The 14,397-nt window shown below is 36.9% G+C and overlaps 1 protein-coding gene across 1 annotated transcript; it reads right to left on the reverse strand.

Moving 5' to 3' along the window:
• Positions 1 to 2,610: 2,610 nt before the first annotated feature.
• Positions 2,611 to 9,036, reverse strand: Smp_114340 (hypothetical protein; the record flags this gene model as incomplete). Its single annotated transcript, XM_018797070.1, has 4 exons — positions 2,611 to 2,665; positions 3,781 to 3,851; positions 6,115 to 6,187; positions 8,819 to 9,036. 4 exons carry the CDS (start codon positions 9,034 to 9,036, stop codon positions 2,611 to 2,613), a joined length of 417 nt encoding a protein of 138 aa, XP_018652148.1.
• Positions 9,037 to 14,397: the final 5,361 nt, after the last annotated feature.

The raw sequence follows: 14,397 nt of genomic DNA on the forward strand, positions 1-14,397 counted from the left end.
CTTTATACAACCATCTTCTGATCCACTGATTAAAAGCACTGAGATATGATTTGGATTTATATTCGTAAGCAAATCGTTCGGATTATCCACTGGTGTTTTTATCGAAATATTTCAAATAATCTAATTGACTAATTGCACGAGAATGTGAATGCCACTGACGAATTAATCGAAATGTTTGTAATAAATTTCCTTTAGTATAAACTACATTGAAATATGCTACAACACCATGACTAGTTCCGATAAAAAATCTAAAAGAAATTGAGTGGTAACAATAATAATCATGATTTACTCAAAACCAAATATTTTTAATTATGGTAAAGAATTTGTTGGGGATGTTAAATCCCCAAAACTTACTTGGTAAATGGCCTAATTTTGTGATTTTATTTTGAAAATTTGAACTTCTTTGTTTTCGCGCCAAAAGCGCTCTTTTCACCTTCGAGTCGAATTTCCCACTTGTAAAATATTTTAAACGCTATAGGTTCGTTGTATGTTTGAGTGTGCTATTTTGTAATGCTGCCCAAGGACAATTCATTGCTGTATATATACGTTTGATTTTTTCCCCTTACGATTGCTGTGCTTCTGGCTGCTACGGAATATATTTTTCCCGCTTCCAACTTGGACTGCTTACTCTAGTTAGCTGGGTCTGGGACGCGTCAGAATAGCTAGCTTATCGGTCTCTAGTCACAAGTCTTTGTTCCGTTCGCTAACTAGTGAATTCAAAACGCCTCAGATATAACAGAATTCACGGCATAAAGTATTCAAACTTACCGGGAAATTCACATTTACAAAAAAGATCTAGCTTTGGAATACTCTAAAATGGATGTATAATAAGTTTTTAAACAGTGATTAGCAATGGGATTGATATTCAGCCGTAGATCTTTTCGAACGATCTTTCTACAATGATCATCTTTTTTAATTGCCAAACGTACTAGATGCATAGATTCTAATCATTTTCAGTAATTAAATTCAATTAAGCTTACAAACATATGAAGGCGTGCAAGTGCACATAATCAACAGATAATTAATCAAAACAAATTTAAAGTAGGTAAATTAATTCACAATAAATTGTTTGTTTCGACCTAGCCCTCCTATCTCATACACACGAGCAAATACAGACGACGACAGCAAATGTAGCAGCAGTCTCTGCATCAATAGGCCTCAACATACACAAAGGGAAAAACAAGATTCTCAAATATAACACAGAGAATACCAACCCAAACACACTTGATGGAGGAACTCTGGAAGAGGTGGAAACATTCAAGTACCTGGGGAGCATCGTTGATAAACAAGGAGGATCTGATGCAGATGTAAAGGCGAGGATTGGCATAACAAGGGCAGCATTTTTACAACTGAAGAACATATGGAACTCAAAACAACTCTCAACCAATTTCAAAGTCAGAATCTTTAATACGAACGTCAAAACAGTCCTACTGTATGGAGCTGAAACGTGGAGAATACTACGACCATCATCAGGAAGGTACAAGTATTTATAAACAGTTCTTTACGCAAAATACTCAACATTCACTGGCCGGATACTAACAGCAACAACGTTTTATGGGAGAGGACAAACCAGCCTCCAGCTGAAGAGGAAATCAGGAAAAGACGTTGGAAGTGGATCGGACATACATTAAGGAAATCATCAATGTGCATCACGACTCAATCCCTAACTTGGAATCCGGAAGGGAAGCGGAGAAGAGGAAGGCCAAAGAATACATAGCGCCAGGAATAGAAGCACATAGGAAAAGGATCAATAACATCTGGAAAGAAGTGGAAAGGATTGCCCAGGACAGGGGTGGATGGAGAATGGTGGTGTGCGGCCTGTGCTCCTCCACAAGGGGTAGCAGGAGTAAGTAAATTGTTTGTTTATACTGAATGTAAAATAGTACAGTTCTTTTTATGGTGTTTTCAGACTTTGACATGTGTAGTTTATAACAGTATTTACGATGATAGAAAATGTAGACTGAGATATTATTAAAAATTGATTTACCAGTGACATTTATCAGATTTATTTCGATTGAAAAAAATTATTCTTTCTTGAAGTTATGAGAATTTATTTATTTAAACACATAAATATAGGTACAAGGAAGCACCAGATACATATGCGCCGCACAAATCTCATATGATTTGTGTGAGGGCTGAGATACTGATCAGCTGCCCAAACCGAAGCAGGTGGTTTTCTCAGGGGACCACACCCACAGCTTTTGACCTAAAGGTCTGATCCACAAGACAGTGGAGCATCGTGACGAGATGCAGTCTCATGGTAGTCGGTGACTAACGATTGATTCATACGCCATTTGTTCCATCAGGATACTGGAGTCCATGTGCACCATTGGTTTGGAATCAGGGTTTTCCAACTACCCTCGGTGGACTATCCGTGTTCATTAACCCAGTTAAAGCGCCGGACATTCGCATTTCGTCCTCTCAATTTCGTAAACAACACCCCCTCCACGAGAAGCCAGTGAGTAGGACTTTCCTGGCAGAGGCTATATACGAGTGACCATGTCAGAGCATTTCGAGAGGGAGAGTGGACTCTCCCCACTCTCGGCTGTACCAGGGCATTTGGGGGCCTTATGAAAATACTTTTTAGTATTTTAAAATTTGGTGAACGATTTAAGAATTAAGGTCATTATTGACCATTTGATCATCATCTTTATTAAATACAAATCTTAATAAAAAAAATTCTACATGATAAAATACACTTCGAATGTTTAAACTGGAAAAAATAGTAACTGGATGAGAAAAATAAATTTACTATGAGAAACCTTAATGACCAACAAAAATGCAACAGACTTTTACAATTTTTTTTATGATTACCAATTACCTTGATTCATCAATTATTCGTATTATTGTTATTCCTCCAGGATTTATCTTTGAATGTGAAGTAGAAGATGAATTTTGTGTTTCTTTCTTGACCAATAAGTGATCATTATTGATATTGTTTAAGCATAAAATATCTAACAAATGTCCAGATTCACAGTTCCAGATCTATAAAAGAAAGGTGATATAAATACATAAATGCATGCATAAACATGGTCACTATCTAATATTAACTGCATGAGTTCTGACATCTTTTGTTGTTGTTGTGGATTATGTAAAACAAAATAACTGGTGCTCTTATTCAACAACGTAAATATTGCAGAGAAATATCAGAACAAACGTAGTTTAAATGACTTATCATAGTATTTTTTCCAGTAAATTATATTTAATCGAACTTCAGAATCTCGACCGACGAATGACAAGACCTAAAGTTAATAAAGAAGACTAGACTACAGATAATGAATTGGACTTTAATTTACGCACTGTGATGCTAAATCGGTCAGTTAGCCGCAACATGGAACATGGTACGCATGTACATCGTTTCTAGTTGCCATACCTGATTAGCACGGAAGGATAAAATTGTGAAGTAGAATCCCAGGGTAGTAGAAGTAGTAACAGTATGAGTGGTAACAGGAAAGATTAGAGATCGAAGATACGACGCGAGAAAATATAAACTGAAGAAGTAAAAATAAAAATTGTAAGGAATTCAGGAACTCACAACCTGAAGTAAAACAAAGAATGGATGAGCCTGGGCTACCGCAAACAGTTTTGAGCCATATCATTCCAAGTCTCTGATCACTGGTTGCGATAATCAAGCGGACTCCAATCAGACAGTCTACACCTGTTAACATGGCTCAGTCCGATCGCCAAAGTTTAGATCAGGGGTTTAGTAATGTTTGCAAGGAATACAACATAAGTTATTGATTCAACCACACAATTAAGAGTACATTTATTGATGCTTACCTCAATGGTCCCATCACTGCATCCAACAACCAAGAGTCCTTGCGGCAAGAAATCCATGCACCAGATGGTAGCTAATAAACATTTTAACATTTTGAAAATCAAGTCATAACACATAATATATACGCTATTCATATGAAATGAGTGAAGTATACTTTTCCAGGTAGTGTTACGCTGGGGTAATTAAATGAAAATGTAGAAGTTTGTAATCTGGGAAATAAATATACGCATTTTCAATGCTTATTTATGAAGCAATGGATTTATAGAATTGTTACACTGTTCTAACTGTAAGCTTGTATCCGACTCCTTAACTCTTGACATATCACCTCTTAAAATCCATAAATTATGCCAAATTAGTCGTAAACCTGCAACTCACTTTTGGACCACAAATGTTCTAGTCATGTGTACATGCAGAAATTTATCATTTTTAGTGAATTGTAATTTTGTATGATATATATTATATGCAATCATGAGAGCTCTTCAATTTGAATAACACAGAACAATACTTGGTTGGTCCACCCGGTACATTGGGAGAGGGTAGTATTCTGTGAGGACAGTCGACCATTTAATACATACAATAGCTGAGCTACTAAACTCAGTGTTCCTGGTCATGAGTAAGAAATTTATTTATGAATCCGTCCTTTATTTGTGACCACTGGTTGCGATTATGACAATGACCATAAGTAAGTAGTCTGAACCGACAAATAAGATTCAGACCAGTTGTGTACTTGGATAATATTTCATCTTAGTCTGTCTGCTATTAGCATTCATATAACCAGTGGTTGGGATTTCGCAATACATATCCTAATCGTTTCACTCACTAGAGATTCACACAGATACAATGATTGATTTTCCATCATAACCTAGTACCTGAAGCCTAAACTCAAGGGCTACCAACCACCATACGTGAGAAAGGCTTCGACCTTCTCCATGATCAAATCAAAGGTGTACATAATTCCTTGGATGATAACTGCAACTATCTTCTATAGAAAAACTGACTATACATTAAAGAGGATGGGGTAGTATTGAGGTTGGAACTTATCAAATGATAGTGTCTGTACACACATTCAATTTGTCATTAAAATTTCAAACATTTTTGTATTTGAAATCAAAACTGGCTTAGTAATACCAACCCAGAGTAAACATTAACTGTACAGTAAGTGTTAAACAAAAATTCAGATTTAAAATAGATAAAACGGTACTGTGTTTTCTAAATCAATCTTTTGTTAGAACACGTAATATAAAACATAATTTCTTTAAAACATAATTCTTTATGGATTCAATTATCACATGTTTTGTTATCTAACATAAGTCATAAATACAGTGCATATTTTTTTTATTAACTCAGATTTTTGAAATTAGCTTTAAATCACACTGTAAGTTTTGAGATCTAATGACACTACCCGGGTCTCCAAAACGAAGTCCGCGAAGCAAGGTTTGAACTAGAAGACTTATTTGAAAGTTGGTTGGCCTAACCACTGACCCATAGAACCACCAGCGCGTAAACATTAAAACTATAAAGACAACTAACTTTCAATACGGAATTGATGTCAAATATGTGCTTCCTTGATTTTGGTCCCTTTATATGATAATAATCACAAAAGGGAGGCAGGTGTAACATGCACACAATCAAATCGGGATTTAGTGATGGATAATCATAGATACTACAAATATAACGAAAAGCGAGACATATCAATTGGAAGTACTTACAAAATTTTCGGCATGCAGCAGATGACGGCAAGCTTTTTCGTTTAATGTTTGTTTCTTCTGAGTACCTTAAGAAAAAATCATAAACACGATATTTATACAGGAATTTCTACCCATAACTTAAAAGAAAATAAGGCTAATTATCATCGAAAATAAATATTATGTTTTAAATGATCTAAAATACATTTGACTAGACAACAATGTTTGAACATTGGTAATAACAAGAAAGGTATAATTCAGTATAATAAAAAACAGAGGTTGTGAACATATAATTCAGATAGGAAGAAAATAGAAAATCTGTTTTTGAATATCCTTAAGATTGTAAAACCAAATACTTGGATGTCTTAATAAATAAATTTAAATTATATAATACAATTTAAAAGTCTGTCAAAATTGTTGGTAATTAGAAATGTTGTGTGACGTACTGATTTAAGATCTGACTAAAAAGTGGGTTTTGACGAGAGATCCGAAACATAAGGCCCAGGTGTTTTAAATGACTTCAATCAGAAGGGTATGGTCGACAGCAGATAAAATGTGATAGAGGCATTAGAAGTCATTTGAAATCTGTTTAAAAAAAATCTTTGCTGGATACTTAAAGTGGATAAGTGGAGAAAAACTCTTTATTTTTACATGTTCACAAATTAATCCTGCATATTTGAACTTCATAGCTTGGAGATCAAGCATATTCATTTTACTGATATTGCTAAATTACGCGATTATAAGCTTATTGATCTATTTACAAGTGAAACATAATGCTTAACTCAATTTTAAGGTTAATTAATAGAATGTTATTTTTCTATTATCATATCATAAACAGTCTTTAAAGTGAAATAATGAATATTTTTCAAAAGTCAGATATTTTTGATATGAGTTGGGAATTCAGTATAGAATAATACTAATGCGCTTTTTACTTGCCCAACCGTTGCTGCTATTTTGACGTGGTGGTGGTGTAATAAACAGAACACTGGTTGGGGACAACCGAATGTATTTAAGCAAAGATTACAGACTATCTCAGTAAATTCTGATTACCAAACAATGAACAGTCAATTTGCAAATTAACAACAATTTGTTTCAATCTTCACTGTTTCTTCTCTTATTCCATTGCTCATGCATTTTCCAAACGATTGCGCTTCATTTAAGTTCTTTGCTCATCGGTCTTTTGCGAAAATACATTCTATGTCTGACCCACGCCATATACTACTTATATAGATATAAGTAGACAACACCACACTCGTCCCCCCTTTAAAGCATTCGTTCATGCGGTGGTTCTGCTCGCCACGCCACTATCTTCTTCCACTGCAGTCTGTGCCAAACTCTCCGTCAGAATGTCGAGTCTGCGGCGCGCTGACCTCCATAGCTCCGTCGACCTGCCGGGGCACCAACATCCACACCCACCCGGCACCTGGGACGTTCAACACCCATACTCCACCGGCCTGCTGAGCCATCTACATCCGATGTCCGCCCAGCAGCCGCACGTCCCACTGCTCCTCTCCGTCGACAGCGCCTGCTACAGCCAACGCCGCCCCGCCAGAACACTCCACTCGACGCCACCTCTCCGCACCAGACTGCCCCAACTAGCACCTCAACTCCAGACCCGCATCGGCGTCCACAGAACAGCACCCTTCCTCCTCCCGGTTGGCAGCGACACCAAATGTAATAAACAGAACACTGGTTGGGGACAATCGAATGTATTTAAGCAAAGATTACAGACTATCTCAGTAAATTCTGATTACCAAACAATGAACAGTCAATTTGCAAATTAACAACCAATTGTTTCAATCTTCACTGTTTCTTCTCTTATTCCATTGCTCATGCATTTTCCAAACGATTGCGCTTCATTTAAGTTCTTTGCTCATCGGTCTTTTGCGAAAATACATTCTATGTCTGACCCACGCCATATACTACTTATATAGATATAAGTAGACAACACCACAGTGGGGCTTGTCTATCATGATGAATCAATCGAGCTATACTGGCTGGAACAATCATTCCTCAAGGTCCTACCATACCAGACAGGTCGGTTGAAGAGCGGTAAGACTAAAAGCAGCAAACCCATGGTCCGAAGGCGAAGTCGTACTGCTGACTGTACAGAGGTGTGACAGCAGTAAGGTGTTTCCTTCAGACAACCAGCATCTGCAGCGATGCTGTCTTCCCACAAGGAGGGGTGGGCTAGAAATGGTCGACCCTAAAAATGCACACCTCGCCTTATCCCACGGATATCAGTCTCTGACGGTAAGGTCCCAACAAGTACGGAGCTAGCACAAAAACTACTCACAAAAATATCGTGTGTAACCGACCTCAAGCAGTTGTTCCTTGGGCACTGCGGTCACGCTCTCAGGTCATTAAGACCACTTCTAACCCAATTTCTTTTTCAGATACCTCTAGAAGAACCCTTCCACAGTGTGGACAACCGGGAAGTGATAACTGCCCTCACACCTCTAACAGCACTCAAGACCACTGTATTCATAATCATAATCGGCTTTTTACTTGTCAGTCAAGAGTAAAGGTAAAAGGAAATGAAACAGTACACATTTAGCAATCAGATTTAAGTGTGAAGAAGAGCTGCTTTATAATAAGCTGCATTTCTTCGACATTTTGTTACACAAAAGAGATAATATCAGTAGAAATGTGAATAGAAATAGTCCATTAGCATATCAATAAACACGTTTCTTTAGCTTAGTATCCATTTGTTATGATAAGATGAATCTAGTTAGATGCCCAGCAAGTAGAGTTGAAAAGAAATGCCCAGACGACACCATAGACAAAGAACTAGAGTTTATGGACAATATGTCGATCGAAATGACTTTATGGTGTCTTTTGGGTATTTCTCTTGAGCTCTACTTACTTACTTATACTAAGCTTTCTCTATCGAGCAATTAAGCAAGAATTGACAATGCTACGTAAAAGTAAACTGATTATTACACTAATTTAAACATTGACAGTATTATAATAAGTAGTCTGGTCAGAGGCATACAGAGGAGTTATTACTGTTGATGATATCCTAAACAGAAAAAAGAAAATGGTTGAACAACTAGGTAGTGAAAGGTCAAAAACTCGTTTTTTTTCATATTAACGAAAAGAAACCCGATTAGCATCGAGAAAAGATATTGAGCAGAAACAATAAAATTCGCAAAACAAAAACGTAAAAGATAATTTCCAAAATCAAGATCTAAAGAGAGACAAAAAGTGGATATCAATGTACTACTGCAAATGATTCTCAGCCATGTCACTTGATCTCTCCAATCATTGATTACTTGTAAACTGTAGTCAAATGTTAAGAAAGGTCAGTGAATACGGTAAATTTAATTACTTTAGGGATAAACAAAAATAATACCTTTTTAAATCAAATAAAAGATTTCCTGAATCAGCACACCATAGTTGGATAACCTTCGAAGGATATGATTTAATGCGTATATAGGATCGAACAGATGTCACTGCTAGTAGTCCATGAGGACAAACATTTCCATTTTTATCTTTATAATACACTTGACCACATGCAACGGTCCATTCAGGTGACAATAAACAATCATGTTGATCATAATCTAAATCCATTGAACCTGTTGTTGTCACATTATTCACAAGATCTATAGTTAATGGCAGGACTCGTATGATTGGTTCACGTTTGGTAGAATTTGATGACCTATGAAAATAATGATAATAATTTTGTAGGCCACATAGTATAAACGATAGACAAGTTAGTGGTGATGACAGAAAAACAGTCAATTAAGCTGATGTTGAATATTTCGTAAAGATAGTTGATATGTGTAATAATAAAACAAAATTTTATTGCTAAACTACAGATAAAAGTTAGGTAAATAAAGGATAGACTATGAATGGAAGATGAACTGATTCCAGATTCTTACACATCTTTGTATTAAAATCATAGATAATACTTTAGAATTTAGTGCATTTACGATGAATCAGATTGATGATGACAGGAATCGACCAATTGATTGTTCTTATAAAAGCCCAGGTAGGTTAATTAGCAATATTATCTAAACTTGATGTAGTGTAGAGATAATAATAATAATAACTCGAGAAATCCAAATCTAATGATGCACAGAACTTCCATAGTTTATGGACGATACCAAAAACTAACATGATAGCACAATTTCACTGTGTATAGCGATAATCGGTTTATTAAAAGAACGTAATACTAGAATTATTACTCATATAATGTGATATAAATAGGTAGCCAAATGACTGGAAAAGAACCCATATAAAAAAGTTGAAGATGTACTGCAGTTCCATCTTAGAGACAATAAAATTTCATTTGGAATTAGATAGAATATTAGATTATCATATGATTCACTTGAATACAAACAAAATAGATCAGTATAATAAGACGACAATTAATAGATCTATGATTAACGACGAGTTTTAATCCATAGATGACTTTATTCTAGTAACTTAACCTTTACCGATATAAATTGGTAAACGGGAGACAGATATTTCGATATACTGTCCTTAATTTACAAAAAACATTTATGATATAATGTTAAGCAAGAATAAACTATACATTCATGAAAGTTGGTCACTCTATCTGACAGATTAACTCAATCACATAGTTAAACAATAATAGGGTTAGTTGGTGTGTTAAAATGGAAAAGCATGCGTAATGTATATTATTGGGAATCAAACACATTACCTAACAATTTAGAATCTCATATAGATGAAAAGTATAGTTTCATATATGATATAACCATTAATCGTATTCCTAAACATTCATCCCTTTCTATCAATATCGATCGTTATATAGTCTAAGGGAGTCAAAAATCAATAATGACTGGAAGTGTTGTAGTAACAGGGGGATGCACGAAAAGTAATTCATTCCACTTAGGACACGTCTGCTGGACGTATTCGTAAAGCATATCCAAAATTCCACTGTTAACCAAAATCAATCTATTCTAAAATGCATATGATAAGATGATTATATCGATGGTATTCCATACATAATGCAGATATTTCAAGAAAGACTGATCAAAATTCAGTCCTGAGTATCAACCACGGGATAAATAAAATCCTTTTCAGTGATCCTAAGGATTTAAGTGAAGTTTGAGAAAAAATAGACTAGATACGAATATAAATCATAAATAAATGTAATATATTCCAAAAAAAGAAATCTCACAAAATTTACACCAAAAATTATCATTAACTAACTTGGACTGTAAGCAAATCATTCCTAAACAAGTCAATAATAAGACCAAACTACAACCCAACAAACTAGTGCCCAGCATAGATGCAGTTAAGCCAAGTCTTGCAGTCCAACCAGTAAAACCTCCAGGTGATGTTGATGATGCATGTAAACGTTTTCTTCTTACATTTGATATAAGTATATTGTTATCATCATCATTTATAAAGTGTAAATGATTATTTTCATCCAATGTACGTTCATTTTCAAACGACAGATACGATATAGATTCCTTTCTAGTTCAAGGAGAAAAAATAAGATGAATAATTGAATAGTTTATTATTATCAATTTATTTGAACACATAAATATTGGTACAAAGGGGCACCAGATGCATATGCGCCGCACAAATCTCATTTGATTTGTGTGAGGGCTGAGATACTGACCAACTGCCCAAACCGAAGCAGGTGGTTTTCTCAGGGGACCACACCCACAGCCTTTGACCTAAAGGTCTGATCCACAAGGCAGTGGAGCATCGTAAGAAGATGCAGTCCCATGATAGCCGATGACCAACGATTGATTCATATGCCATTTGTTCCATCAGGATACTGGAGTCCATGTACACCATTGGTTTGGAATCAGGTTTTACAACTCCTCTAGGTGGACTCTCCGTGTTCATCAACCCGGTTAAAGCGCCGGACATTCGCCTTTCGTCCTCTCAATTTCGTAAACAACACCCCCTCCACGAGAAGGCAGTGAGTAGGACTTTCCTGGCAGAGGTTATATACGCGTGGCCATGTGAGAGCATTTCGAGAGGGAGATTGGACTGTCCCCACTGTCGGCCGTACCAGGGCATTTGGGGATGAAGTTAGATAACAAGTTTAAAACTATTATGATAAAATACAGGCTTATAAAACAGAAGAAATAATATCAGCTAAGTGTTAGTTACACAATGAAACAATAAAATATTATGCATACACAAAACTGATGTTAAAAACTTTCGAAATAGTAATAATATTATTAGTTTAAATATGGAAGACGATCTCTGCATATTATACCTATCAATAATAAAATATTTAAGCAAAATACTAATTAAATGTTCACACTCTTAATTGGTCATCTCATCGTCAGACGAATCTTTTCGAGTTTTATTGATCATGACAAGTCATAGAGTGGTGAATCAACGAAATTGATGGTGATATGGTTTAGCTACTGATGAGACTGTTTAAGAATTTGTTCACTGAAGAGTTCGCTTTTCAGAAAATTTATTTACAAAGCTATACAGTCGCAAATATGTACTTTCTACTCTACAATGATAATCAATTATATGGTTTGAAAAACTTTGGGGATTAAGTAAGTAATATTTATTATTATTAACCATTTGTATTCTCTAATGAGTGGAAAATCCAAATCCAAACTATCTTCACTAACGTTTACCTATTAATTGCTAATAGCTTCATCAAACTAATAGTTACCTTATGCTTATCATAATTATGACGTTTTTTGTTACTTTAAAACAGAGTATTCACACATATGAATGGTAAGTAATCAAGAGAATAATATATGTAATATAGAATATAATATATAAGAACTCTCGTCTAAATTAGAGCGAATAGTTTCACAGTATTTGAGAGCCGAGTTGATGTAAGACAAATATATTATTCCTATTTAATCAAGAGAATGTTCATATAAAAATACCACGGAATGGTACTTTTACAAACTGTTTTGTAGAAATATTTTAATTAGTGATTTCTTTTACAGGCTACAAAGACAATCACTCAAAGCTATGGTTTACACAAATACAAAAGTGTCATTCAGATTACTTGTTACCTAATAATTGAGATGAGCTTCCATTAACAAACAATACCAGTCAGTAGTCTCGAATCAAAGATGCCAAATTTAGGGATCTGTATTATTATTTATTTATTTAAACACATATATATTGGTACAAAAGGGCACCAGGTACATATGCGCCACACAAAATAATGAAAGTAGGAAGAGAAGGGATGAAAAGATAAGGCGGACTAAAATGTACAACCAGAAGACTCTTTCAAATAGGAAAGTAAGAACCATACTTTATGTAGAAAGTAAAAGAAGGTTGCAGCAGGATCGCCACTGGTTTCTATTCTGAGCCATATCTGATAACGTCTCTAGCCACTGTGTTGCACCATCTCTCGGACCCCAACCAAGGAGTCGTGAAGGACCAACAGAAGCTAGCCCTTTGCAGCTCTCTTTCATGCCACGACACCATGTCATACACTGACCTCCTCTCCGCTTTTTCCAACCAGTCCCAGGGTCGGCAAATAATGCACGACGTGGAAGTCTCTGGGACGACATTCGTAAAACATGTCCAAGCCACCGAAGTCGGTGTTTCAAGATGGTGACACCAATTGAATTATCGTCTCTGTGCCCGAACACACGATGCCGAACCTCTGCATTACTAACATGGTGTTGCCACTGTATGTCAGCAATCCTTCGGAGACAACGATGATCGAACACAGAGAGACGTCTAACATCCTCAACTCGGAGAGGCCAGGTTTCACAAGCATAGAGCAAAACTGCTCTCACCGACGCGTTGTAAATCCGACTTTTTACAGCCAGACTAACATCACGAAGGCGCCAAAGATGGCCCAGATTGGCATAAGCCGATCTGGCTTTCATTATACGTGCATCAATCTCATCACTCACGCCACCACCAGCACTTATATAGCAACCTAGATACACGAACTTCTCAACTACTTCGATCTGCTCACCATCCAGGGTGAGTACAGGATTAGAATCCTGCCAGTCTTGTAGAAGTACTTTGCACTTGGAGGGTGCAAAGCACATGCCGTACCTGCGGACACTGATTGCCAACTGATTAAGTGCTGATTGCATGCCTTGGGCATTATCGCACAGTAAGACAATATCATCCGCATACTCAAGGTCGAGAAGTCGTTCTCCAGGCAACATATCCACACCGCCATTACTTACATCCATCAGAGCTGTTTCCAAGATGTCGTCGATGGCAAAGTTGAAGAGGAATGGTGAGATCGGGCAACCCTGCCTAACCCCACTGCTCGAATGGAACAAGGGAGAAAGGTGGTTGTATGCCCTCACTCTGCCTGAGGTGTTCGTGTACAGGGCCTTTAAGATGTTAATGAACTTCTCAGGCACACCCTTCTTCAATAGACAATCCCAGAGAACAGTCCTGTCCAACGAATCGAAGGCAGCCCTGATATCAAGAAACACTACGATTGTTGGCCTGCGATAAGTATGACGGTGTTCTAACATTTGGCGGAGGGTGAAGATGTGATCAATGCATCCTCGACCAGAACGAAAACCAGCCTGCTCCTCGCGAGTCAATCGTTCTCGGGTTTTAAACAACCTACGAAGAATGATAGAAGCCAATAGTTTGGACGCAATCGGAAGTAGACTTATCCCCCGATAGTTATTGCAGGAACAACGTGAACCCTTTTTAAAGATAGGGACGACTATTGACTCATTCCATGATGTTGGAACACTTTCTTGCTCCCAAACCTTTCCAAACAACACAGTCAATTCCTTAGTCAGAAAGTCGCCACCATCTTTAAAAAGAGCCGGAGGTAAGTCATCTGGGCCAGGTGATTTGTAGCGCTTCAAGAGTTGGAGTTCCTTGCGGACTTCCGCCTCGTTTGGTGGATCAGTCGTCACCGGCCATGGGGGGCAGGACAAGCTGGTTGATGTTGCCGGAGCAGCAGGCCAGTTGAACTGCCCTTCGAAAAATTCCGCCCATCGTCCAAGACGTCGGGAGATGTTAGTGATT

This window comes from Schistosoma mansoni, chromosome 4 (assembly GCF_000237925.1).
Source record: "Schistosoma mansoni strain Puerto Rico chromosome 4, complete genome".
Lineage (NCBI taxonomy): Eukaryota > Metazoa > Platyhelminthes > Trematoda > Strigeidida > Schistosomatidae > Schistosoma > Schistosoma mansoni.